The 13,044-nt window shown below is 39.1% G+C and overlaps 1 protein-coding gene across 1 annotated transcript in view; it reads left to right on the top strand.

The window, feature by feature from the left end:
- Nucleotides 1-13,044, top strand: part of Lgsn (lengsin, lens protein with glutamine synthetase domain) — a 214,042-nt gene that overhangs the window by 170,381 nt on the left and 30,617 nt on the right. The window contains 1 exon segment of the mRNA XM_021259409.2: nt 1,191-1,364. Within this exon segment, the coding sequence (XP_021115068.2) occupies nt 1,281-1,364 (84 nt within the window). The 5' untranslated portion in view covers nt 1,191-1,280.

Raw genomic sequence — 13,044 nt, forward strand, 5'->3', positions numbered from 1 at the left:
CTTGAACAGTTCTTTCTGTGACTTAGAGAAGCATTTCAGAATTTTTCACCATTCATCTCTGCCCCAGAACAAGGCATCCATTTTGCATGATGGAAATTGTTTTGAGAGTAGAAACATAGTTCTCAGAGGAAGACTGACATAATCCCAGTTGAAGATCGGGCACAGGACACTAAACACCCTAGCTGAGAACTGGAGGGAAATGACAAGAACATGGCAGACACCAAGAGGGAAGACATGGATTTTGCCTTGGGGAAATCTAAGCATCAAGAGCAGCCAGGTTGAGGATGTAGCTGCCAGGGCGTAGGTGGAAATCCAAACTCTGGATGTAGATTCAGGAGCTCTGAGCAGAAGCATTAGAACCAGGTGGAGACACGGCCAATGTGAGGGAATAACAGCCATCACCGTCCTTAGGAAATGGAGCCAGGGAGTCAGACCTGGAAGACCAGGGCAGAAGTGGCCAGTCCTGGGGACTGTACACTCACACATGGAAAACCTTTACAGGATGTTTGGTTTGGTTGAGAACAAACTCCTCTCCTCTCCCCCACACCTCAAACTGCACTTGGAGACAGCAGCAGCAGAAGTCCAAACTCCCTTTACCAGAGAAGGGAGAGCTTCTGTGACTTCTTCTGACCTAGTTAGGCTGGTTTCTAGAGCCCCAGGGGGCAGATGCAGGTGATTCTAAGCTCATCATGGACAGCTGGGCTGGGCTGGGTTTTGTCACTAACTGACATCTGGAAAATTAAAAAGGCTAAAGAAAAATGACTACAGTTCTAGAATGAAGAGACAGAATTCATTTGGTGGCCAGAGGGACCCAGAAAAGAAATGAAAACAGGAATTATAAGTGAATAGATCTTTGTCATTGGTAAAAATCTGGGTCACTTACAGCTGTACGTATTTTTCCACTTGTATTTTTGTCTGTGGGCTTTGATAGCACAGTTGTCCAATAAATGTTTCATCATCTGAGTATAACAATAAATTTCATTCCAGAACACAACTGTTTCATAACAAAAATGTAGTAAGTTGGAGGAAAAAAGTTAATCAACACAATTTTTAGCTTTGTATGGCCTTTATTTGCAGGGAGTCAGGCGTAAACGGGGATTTGTCATTCGATTCTTCTAGAGCATTTCTAGCACACTGTGCCATGGGCATGACACATCAGAGTCTGATGTTTGTCTTTTATTACCTGCTAGTTCTTCCTGGAAAAAGCCTCACTGGAATTCGTCATCTGGTGTCTTTGTGGCGACATACATATAAATACATGTTGCAAGGAGTACTTGGAGATGTTGCGGTTTCCAAAGCTGACTTTAAAAAGTCTTGAGATGAATGATGGAGAAGGAAGGGGACCTTCTGGAGGAGGTTTGAAGGTAATAATTAAAATATTATTTACCAAAATACTGACAGCAAAGCTTTTTATTATTCTATATCAAGTATTTGTGTATCAGTAGGAAAAAAGGGAAGCATAATTATATTTCTTATATGTCTGCTTTGGAGGAGTTTGTGAAGCAACTCTCTACTGTACAGTGAGTTTATAAATATGACAAAACTAATCAGTTCAGAATTTTCATCCAAGAGAGATTGCTGAGTTTGAATAATCACAAAAAACTTCATTAGGTACTGGGTTTCAGAAGCATGAGTATGCTACAATATTTTTATTCCTATTTGGTTGTTATTGAGAGCATAATCTTTGCTTTTCTCAAAACTTTTTAGTCTAATAAAAATCTCCAAGCTCAGTGACTAATGGTGAAAACCTGTTGTCAGATTACATTTGAAATATGCAGGATATTAAACACTAATATCTATTCATTGGGTTTGGAATGTATTAAAATAATCAACTGTCAACATGTGGCATTTCTTAGCAGTTCTTCATGTGTGTGTAACCAACTTCTACTCTTGTGTTTCTAATGGACTATTCTGAAAGGCTGAGTGTGGGCTTGGAGGCAAAGCTGTAGTTAAGTCTGGGAGGAAATGGATTTTCTTTAGATGAAGTTAAGAATGCGAGAGGGAAACCTACTGTACGTGAGGTGAGGTGGCCAGTCAGTGGCCTGTACGTGACGTAGACCTGACCTCCATTCCCTGTCCATCTGATGGAGAAAATAATACAATCTAAGGAGGAATAAGACAATAAATAGAAGCAGTGTGCTTTGGGATGAGATGAGAATTGAATACACTGTCCACATGGAAACTGGACAAGGCTGCATGAAGAAGGGACTCACTGAAGACCAGGTGTGGCTTATCCTATGATGCCATATTATTGTCATGGGCATCGATGATGGACACTTCTATGAATGAGAGCACACTTATCTGAAAGCAAATCAAATTTATAGCTACAAATGATGGCTTAGAGAAAAAATATGAATGCTATTAGTGTGATTATTAGCTTTTTGAGCTTTTGATTTCTACTATTAAACTTATCCTTGGATCCAGTTTTATTTGCTACATCTGTCTACAGAAGAACTTTTTTCCTCCCCAGTACTCATTATTTTTGCCCAGGATTCCAGGTGATCTAGCTTCTGTGAAAATCCTTAAAAGCCATCCTCACCTCAGGACCACTCTGGACCAAGAATTGAGTGTTCATGATTAGGAGAATAGAAAAACCAGTGGTATGATTTTAAAGTACACAATTTTCACAGTAAGAGACACTCTATCTTTTGGGAAAAGCTCTTGATAACTGATAATAGATGTAATAAAGGCAAGCCCAGGCACGCCACTGGACCCAAGTCTCCACTGAATAACTGGCCTCATGGTCTCTTGGATAGATTTATAATCTCAGGGGAAGAAGGCAATCGGTGGAGGGGGAGAGATGGAGTATGACATTCCTTTTCCAGATAACTAATGTCTGAAAGAGGACAGTAATTGCTCCACACCAGGTGCTTGGCTAACCTGAGCAAAAGCAGCAAGATGTTGACGGCAAAACACAGCAACTGAACAAAGCCTCCATGGGGTCCAAAGGGCAGATTGTGTGAAGAAAACCCTCAGGATGGTCATGCCCTTAGCTCCAAACACAATTCTGCATCAGAAGCTTCAGTAAAATAAACAGCTACTGATCTCAGGTTTGGTGCCTCTCTAGAGAATGCTTCAGAGATTCCGCTCCAAAGGTGTGGTAAAGTCATACATTCAGCCAAATTTTTAGCAGCAGTGAGCAAAAAACAGATCAAAAACACATCTTTATTTCCCTAAGTAGATCTTATGGGTGTGTGAAGTTGTGAAATGAAATCATAGTAATTAAAATCCATGTACCAAGAGCCTTGTGTGTGGTGTTGATCCAGGTGACACTGAGTGGTGAGAATGGTCCTATGATCTGCAGATGCTTATTTCTGCACACAGAAGACACCAGCGGAAGTGGATGGGCAGGACTGATGTTTCCACATTTCAGAACAACCAGACCCTCAGAGGGTGAGACCAGAGAGTCCCCCTGCTCTGCTGTGTGCCTTTTTTTTACTAGGGCAGCCTTGCGGGGGGGTTCCCCATCTTCTGCAAAGTGGGCTCCAAAGTCAAGAGGTTCACCCCTGCGACACCCCTGCGTTCCCTGTGTTATGCCACTGTCTGTGACTCTACAGAGACTTCCTGACTCTATTTTTACATTTTCAATGTGTTTTGTTTCTTGGGATTTAGAAGTTTTGCTTTCTGTTTTCAAGGTTTCTAGTTTATTTTATACTTATTTTTATTTATCTAAAACCTACCTAGTTTCCATTTAAGTGGTTCTCTAAGAAATCTTGATGTTAACAGCTAGCTGCATGTTTCATGTGCATGATTAAGTGCACACCCTCAGGAAATGCTAATGTCTGTGTTTTGATCTTGGATCTACTATTTACCAGCTTTGTAACATGGAACAGAATACTGAACTTCCCTGTATCTCACTGGAACGCTAATAATACCAATCAGAAGAGATTTTGCAGAGGTTAAACTAATTAGGTCGTTGTTTAGAATGCAGGCAACACTAACTAAAAAGGAGTCATTCATGATATATACTTTATATTTGTATAAACTGACCACTAATAGATTCTCCAAGGTTTCATTTTTATAGTCTTAAAGAGTTTTACACATTTTTCTTTGCATAACAGAAATTTATTTGCCTATGATAACAATGACAATAATTATGTGTGGTATACATTTATATAAACTTGCATATCTACTTATTTCTAGCCTGTTAAAGCTTTCCTATGGTATAATGATAAGAACTATATTTAATACTCTAGTTATATGTATATTATACATTTTTTTACAGAATGGAATACCTCCTGTCATACTTAAAATATTCCTATTGATGAGGCCTAGGGTTTTTGTTTGCATCATTCCATTAGTTAATATCTTCACTGACTCTTTTGTAGTGTTCTTAGATCTTTTTCACACTGTATTACAAAGCCCATTATCGTGAATATGTATTATGTACTACCTGTATATTTAAATGTTTTCTACATGTTTTTTCTTACTTTTGAAACATATTTGTCTTACTTTGTCCATCACAAAACCTTCCCAAAGTACTCTGATTTCATCCACACAGACATATAATTGTTTCCTATAAAATCTCAATTTCTTTGGAAAATTTTCCAATCACTAATGAAAATACCAGGTAAAACCACTATTAGTACCAAGCCCAGACAATTGATCAAACTTTGTGCTTGCTTTATTATTGTACCTTGCTGTATTATCTAGCATCATATTATAAAATCACATGGTGTTGATTTTTATTAAATTATTGTTTCCTTTTCTGAAATCATTGGCTAGATACTTTCCTCTGGTGGCATTTCCTGGTCCTGCTTTTGCTCTCCCCCTGAGGTTCTGCTGTCACTGGCTTGCCAGCTTGTTGGGAATGAACATGAGAGCCGCAGATCTTCATGGGAGCAGCCACACCACAGCTCTTAATGATGACAGTTTCTCTGAATTATCTGAGTGGATGTGGATATCTGCCAACTTGAATGTAGGTTATTTTACTGCAGATGTGGCAAGGACTGAAAAGTTCAAAGCCGGTGGTAGAACTGGAAATTACCCAGGTTTCTTCTGACATGAGGGCACCTAATCCCTGCACAAATGTGCTTGGGGATGAGAACGTGAATAGTTTTACAAACAGCCCATCTCACGTAGATCCCCTTATGTTAAGTACAATTCTGATTCTCTGTAACTTCCAAATCATTTATCTGAATTTTCTTCCTGCATTTTGTTTTACTTCAAGGGACACAGATGCTATTGATCTCTTCTTTGAAATGTGAAGTTTAAAAAGTGAGGAATTTCCTGCTTGAAAGGTAGTAATTTTAGTTTTCAGTATTTTGTTGGTTATAGAGTTTGTAAATAGTATGAAGAAGTAAAAGAAGAATTTAAGCCACATTGGATTTCAGTGTGCTGCACATTCCAGGGTGAGGCTATGGAACTCTTTGCACCTGTCAGAGCCTCAGTTACCTTACTGGGAAAATATCTCCCTAAAAAAACAATTTCCTATAAATTAGAAAATGGTGGTCCTCTGGGATTTTATCCATGATAGTCACAGGCACTATCTAATGTAAGACTGAAATGATTTTGCAGAAATAGCTTGGTTGAAGCAGTGAATCATTTATAGGAACAGAAAAAAAGAGTGCTCCAAGTTTTCAAATAAGTTGCAATTGCAGGTCATTTGTGCAGTGCTGGTAAAACAGATACCTCAAAAGGAGAAGGGCAGAGTCCTCAGTGAAATGGGAATAGATAGGCTTTAAAAACTTAGTTATTACCAGGACTGTTGAAAGTATATTTTTGGTAAGTTTCATTATTTTTAGTGTGTCTGAATTTTATTTTTTTTTGTTTCTTAATGTTTAAGGAGATTCTTTGGAAATACCATGGTTAGCTATGCTACAGAAATAATATTTATTATAATACATTTATTATAATAAACAATATATATTTTATAATAATGTAATAATTATAATATTTATTATAATAATATGCATGAGAAATAATATTTTTTTCCATATCTTAGGGAGCATAATTATAATCTTTGGGAAAGGTATGGAATTGAGGATAGAGTAAAGAAAACAAAAGGTGAGATACATAGCTCAAAGGAAAAGATTCTTCATGGGACAGATTTTTACCAGAATGAGGTTCTTTTTCTCTAAGCCCTTGTAGAGAAAACTTTGTAAGAATTCTTGTATTATTATTATATCCAAAGTCATTTTTGATAACATTGACTACTGGGTTGCCATCAGGACCTGCTGAATATCCAAAGAAGTCTTGGTTAGAACCCTTCACGAGGGAAAGATCTGAGCCCTTACTTCAACATGGCAGCCTCAGTGCCATTCATTCATTCATTACAAAATATTTACTCAGCCCCTACTTTATGCTGGTCTGAATGTTAGACACAAGGATACACTCAAATATCACCTTTCAGGAAGGCCCAGTCCCTCTTTCCCTTCCTTCCTGCCAGCCCTTCTTTCCACTTCCTGTCCCATCTCTCTTGGATTCCCTACACCATTATTTTGGCCTCTCTCTTGCTAGTATCTTAAACTTATTTTGGCATGATCCTTCCGAGTCTGTGCCTGCATAAAACCTTAAAGCTCTGTCTTTTCACATCTCCAGCTGAGCTTTGTAGGAGGAAATTCATCCATGCAGGTTGGTGCCGCAGCAACTTTAAAATCTCTAATTCTTTCTGTGCCCACCACATTTCTGTTTCCTGAGTCAATTGTCTCATTCTGTGCTATATCTGTCAAATCACTTGCATTCTCCTTAAACTGTTAGTCTCTGATATCCCTACTCCATCTGAACACCTTCTCCCTTAAAGAGAAAGTCAGAAGGTCCACAACTATCTACCTTAATGGATAGGAGATCTAAAGTTTACAATTAAATTTAAATTCAGATTCTGCCACTCATTTACTGATTGAACTTAATTTTTTTTTCTCTCCTTCCCTCCTTCCCTTCCTGATATTGCTGTGTAATGGAGGCTGGCCTTAAAGTTGCAATCCTCCTGCCCTAGCTTCCTGGATGCTAAGATACTAGGTATGCAGCACCACAACCGGCTGAACTTAGTATTTCTGAGGCTCATTTATCTCATCTGAAAAACAACCATTAAATGTTAGAAATTCTCTCTCTTTTTCTTTCCTTTTTCTCCTTCTCATTCTCCTATTCTGCATTTTCACCACTTCCTCCTCTGCCTTGCATTAGTTAGTTGGAACAGCCACAACAAATTGCCACAGGCCATTTATTTTTCACTGTTCGGGAAGCTGAAGACTTCAAGGCCAAGGTGTTGGTCCATCTGGTGTCTGGTGAAGATCTGCTTCCTGGTTTGCAGATGAGCATGTTCTCATTCTTTCACGGCAGGCAGCAGTCACCACCTCCTCCTGTCTCTTCTTATAAAACCATGCTTCCTGCACTGATGTCTCCACCCTCATGACATAATCATCCCCAAAGGACTAACCCCTAATATTATCCCGTTGGGACTTACGGGTTTAGCATATGAATTGTAGGGGATACAAGCATGTAGTCCAGGAAACTTCACTTTCTAACATTCTGTCCTCTTTCCTTTGCCTTATAGGAAGATTTATTAATCTCTTTAACTCTAGTTGCCATCCTTTCTTTCCTTTTAGGTCCTCACTTTATCCTTTCTTCCTCTCTTCAATACAATCATCGTGGATCCCTTTCATTAAGCATTTAGACATGTGTAAACCCTTGCTACCTAAAGGGAGTGTGCACTTCTCTGGAAGCTCTGTGGCCCCCTCCTGTGGCATTGTCTCCATCATCCCTTCCTTCTTTGCTTCCTTTTGCTCCTTTCTGTTGGTGCAGTTTTTAATCACTTGTTGTAAGTGAATCCACTTAGTTGCAGCTTTACCTTTCACATTCTGTCATTTATTCTGACTACTTCCTGGGATTCCTGAGTTTACCTGTTAAATGGGGTTCTCAGTTTTATCTAAGCCCTCTTATTTACCTACTTTTCCTCAGTGATTCCAGCTACTGCCAGGGTTGTGTGCTTTTTCCTTCCATTTTGTCTTTCAGAAGCCTCCAGATGATGCAGTCCCTATCCACTCCATATGCCCAAAATGGAACCCAGCCTCTTCCCTCTCCAGTTTCTTCTTCTTTCTGGGCTTCCAGGTCAGAAACCTGTCATCTTTGATCTTTGTTTCCTTCACTTCCTATATCCAATAACCAAATGGTCAAATCTACCTCCCAAATATGGTTTGAAGTATACATGTGTTTTCTGATCCACACAGTCATTATCTTGGTTCAGACTAATGTATTGTAATCTCTACCCTAGATTGCCCAATTGGGTGGAAGAAACGTAAGTAGTTTCTCTGTGTGTAGTATCTTTACCTAGCTTCAGTGGTTCTTAATTATGTAAGGAGCACTAAATACATTCTTGGTACTTAAGAAATCACAATGCCTGGGCTAAGTTAATCATGGCCTTTTGATTTGGAGAAATGAGTATGTAGATGGAAGAAAGCTACTTCAGTGATAATGAAAGTTATTTAACAAAGCACAAGGGGAGAACTTTAAAGGGAAATGATACAGTTTTATCAATTATAATGAAGAAGAGAATAATTTTGAGTTATTTGAACAAGTCACAAAATTTATTAAGAAAGCTACTTTCACTGAAGAAAACCATTTATTAAAAATGGAATTACTATATAATATAGCAGTCCTACTGTTGGGTATATATTTGAAGATAGGAAATCAGTATGTCAAAAAGACATCTGCGCTGCTATGTTTGTTCAGTATTATTCACAATAACCATGATATGGCATCTACCTAAATGTTCACTGATGGATCATGGATAAAGAAAATGTGGTACAGGGCTGGGCATGTAGCTCCATAGCAGAGCTCTTGCCTGGCATGTGAGAGACTCTAGGTTCAATTCTCAACACTGGAATAAATAAATTTAAAAAACAAAGAAAATGTGGTACATGTACACAATGGGATATTATTTAGCCTTGTAAAGGAAGAAAAGTTTATCATTTGTGACAACACAGACAAACTTGGGAAACATTTGGTTAAGTGACAGCAGCTGGGTCTAGGAAGACTAATACAACATGATTTCACTTATATATGGAGAGTAAAAGGCTGGACTAAGAGAAGGGGAGAGTAAAATTGTGGCTACTACAAGGTGGAGGATAAAGAGATTTGGGAGATGTCGGTTGAAGGATACAAAATTTCAGTTAGAATTTCCTATGATGAAGGTGAGCATTATGTACATCAAAAGTGTACCAATAAAATTAATTATTTAAAAAATTTCCCAAATTTCAGTTAGGAGAAATAAGTTCAAGAGATCTATTGTACATCATACTGGCTACAATCAATCAAAATAATTGTACACTTAAAAATTGCTCAGAGAGTAGATTTTCAGTCTCACCACAAAAGAAAATGAATGTGTGTTAAAGGGCCTAATTTAACCATTATTCAGCGTAGATATGTATCAAAACATCGTGTTGTACATGACAAACACATACAGTTTCCACTTGTCAATGAAAGCAAGTATTTAAAAAGGAAGAAAGTCTAAACATTAACCTTTGCACCCTCTTCTCCCTGAATAAGAATATTAATCATCTTTGTGGCAGCTCTAGCAAACCACCCTGCAGTTAATATTTAGTTGTGATGGGAAGAGTAGATAACAATCTCACTGTGGCATGCCAGATGACTGATCAGTAGGAGTCAGATGAAAACGTGACCCCAGGAATGATAGAACTAGTCTTGGTAGATGGAGATAAAGTTTGTGTGCAAAAATGACTGTAGGTAGAGGCTGGGAAGAATTGGGCAGGCTCGATTATGCAGGGCCTCTTGGAATACTAATCTGAGTTTTCGTAAAGATGATGAAGAATTGTGAAGATAGCCTTAGCAGGGAAATAACAATGCCAAGTTTTCGATACAGAGAAGTGTCATGGCAGTAGTGTGTAGGGTAAGAAATGCTAACAGGACACTGGGAAACAGGAAAAGGTTGTGGCAGGCCACATGACAGTAGGTGGGAAACAGGAACACTTATTTTAAGGTGGTGAACCCACTGAAAAGAATCACTACAATGTATTTAACTATTCCTCCTTTACTCTAGGCTGATTTCAAGTTTTCACTGTTGTAACTAAGGTGGCTAGACATTCACGACTTTACATGCTTTGCTTTGTTAGACCAAGTTGCCAGAGGTAGGAATACCAGGCTGATGGCATGGCTATTTCTTAGATTAGTTGAAGTTTGTGATGTGCTCTTTCAAACAGTTCTTCTCTAAATATTTTCAATACATTTTCCTCCCTTTTTCTTTGAATAATACACTAAAGTAGCTGAAAGTATAATCTTTCCTCTTTACCAAAGGCTTATAAATTTACTATTATTGATCCCATTTTCCATTATTTCTAACAGGTTAAAACTTGATGACACTCTTTTCACTTGTTTATTTTTTCATGCACTCCCATTATGAACAAAATTAGCATGTTTGGTAAATGCATTAATAATTATACCTTAAACTACAGCTATAATACAGAGGTCAAAACAAAGGGTTTTAAAATATAGACATTAAAAAAGCAACTGTTAGAGAAAATTAAAAGTAAATGAATAAAAGCAGTGATATTTAGAATCTGAATAACACGTATTACTACATTGAAAGGAAACTTATTAGGTCAAATTAGAGTGCAAGCTTAATGCTTGACAGAATTCCTTTAGGTTAGGGCTCTTAATTAATTTGATCAAGCGAGCATTGAAATGCAAAATGACGGACTTATATTAAGTCATATAAACAAATTTCAAAAGAAACACTATGATGAGAAAATGTGAATTATGAAAATGTATCAGGAAATATTCTTTATGGCTGCTCCACTGTGTGAGGCAAAAGAGCCATTGGATGGAACGGTAGCACATTTCTGAAGTGAGAAAAACTGCTAGGATGGAAATATCAAAAGAGATCAAACCAACTGGTTGTGAGAGAATTTTGAGGTTGTCTAACTGAACACGAAGCAGATTTGCATATTTTTGTCATCTGATCAACATAAAATTATTTATTTGTGCTTATATTCACGGTTCTTCCAACTTGACTTATTTCACACTTTCTATACTCACCTCAAATGTTCCCCTTTGTTTTAAGCTTGGCTTTTTAGTTGTCCTGCTATCTAAAGACCTCAATTTATAAAATATTCCACCTGTTGGATTACAGCATTACTGTATGGGAAGGGAATTAGGAGAGGGGGAGGAAAGGAGGGGAAGCGGAATAAAAACGATTAATATGCAATATACATATGTGCCAAGATGAATGAAATTATGATGTATTGCAAACAACAGCAATAAAAAAGAAAACAAGACAGCTAACGACAGCATTGTGGTAGGGGCCAAACAAGACCGAGACCGTGCCGGTCCTACTGCCCTCCTGAGAACTCGGGTTGTGTGTAGCGCTGGCTTTACCCCGCTGTGCCCGAGACCCGAGACCACAGAGAACCCCTCAAAGAGATGGGCGTACTCACTGGCTCACTGTCTCGGAGGGAGGCTCAGGGCTCGGGACAGGCCCCTGGGCGGTGGGCAGCCTGGCGTCCTGCAGGTGCAGCGAGGCCTGGAAGGAGCTGGACTGGCCGCGACAGCGCGGTGCGGCCTAAGCGCAAGGCTCTCCTGTCGGCTCTGACTGGGCCCCGCAACGGTTGGGTAAGCAGACTGAGGCTGAACCAGGACAAGAGCCTTTCCTCCCCTTCCACAGAGGGCAGACACACAGAGCCACACAGACCGCAGACCGCTCCAGGGTCCCGCCTGGCCGCCGTTTCTCCATTGCCCTAGCCGCTGAGGCTGGCGGCCCAGGGGCATTTGGTTTTTGGTGCGCATGCGCAGTGGGCAGCAGCCTTTCCCAGTGTCCCTGGGGTGGCTCACGTGCTCGGCCCACAGGGCTCTGGGGCCATCTGGCTGGATTCAGATTCTGTCGCCACTAGGTATGAGATTTTGCACTAGTCTCTTTGTCTTGGTTTTCCTCATCTCTAAAACAGACATGGTAACATTTATTTCAAGGGGTTGTTTTGAAATTGATTAATCCATGAAAGCCTTTAGAAGAGGACTGATACACAGTAGATGTGATAGTGTTTATTCCTTTGCTAGCTTTACTAATGCTAAATATTTTAACCCCACTTACTTTTAAGTATCTCACTAGACACCACAGGGCGGGGAGAACGGGAAGTTACCGTGGACATAGCTGCTGCCCATTCAGAACAGTGCTCAGGCCGAGGCCTGGTTGTGTGGGAAAATTTCTGTTCTCTTCTCCCCGTGTTTTATTTTATTTAAAAATTTTTAATTTTTTTTTTAGTACATGTTGGCAGTATATGACGATTGCATTTTTTCCCCTATTGTCTTTTATTTTGCACTTTATATATATATGGGGTTTCACATATAAGAGAAACCATGTGATATTAAGCTCGTGTCTCCGGTGTATGTCACTTAACATTGTGCTCTCAAAGTGCACCCATTTTCCTACAGATGACTCCAGTTTGTCCTTCTTTATGGCAGAGTAGAACTTCACATTTTTAATCCATTCATCCGCTGATGGTCATACATGTCCATCTGCTGATGGACACATAGGCTGTTTTCACCATTTAACTATTACCAGTTGTGTTGCTATGAACATGAGTATGCATACATCACTGTGGTATGGTATATTTAACTCAGCAAGATACCCAGAAGGAGAATAGCTGCCTCAAATGGAACCTCTAATTTTAGTTTTTTGAGAATCTCCATACTGATTCCATAGTGGCTATACCAATTTACATTCCCACCAACAATGTAGAAGGGGTGTCCCTCCTGCCCCACACCCCTGCAGTTTCACCAGTATTTGTTATTGGTTGATTTCTTGATACCAGCCATTCCTTCTGGAGTGAGATGGAATCTCAGTGTTGTTTTCATCTGCATCTCTTGAATGGCCAGTGATGGTGAACATTTTTTCAAGTATTTATTGGCCATTTGTACTTACTTCTTCATCTGAGAAATGTGTATTCATTTTTCAGATGCCCATTTCTTAATTGAGTCTTTAAAATTCTCCCTATGTTTTATTTTAAATTGGTTGTCAACACTTGAATAATCATGGATTTCCAATGAAATTTCACATTTCTGGAATTCTTGGCTCCTTCCAGGGTGGAAGTCTGGGAT

The sequence above is a fragment of the Heterocephalus glaber genome, unplaced genomic scaffold (assembly GCF_053883595.1).
Source record: "Heterocephalus glaber isolate CG9 unplaced genomic scaffold, H.glaber_assembly_v1.0 deba00000594, whole genome shotgun sequence".
NCBI lineage: Eukaryota > Metazoa > Chordata > Mammalia > Rodentia > Bathyergidae > Heterocephalus > Heterocephalus glaber.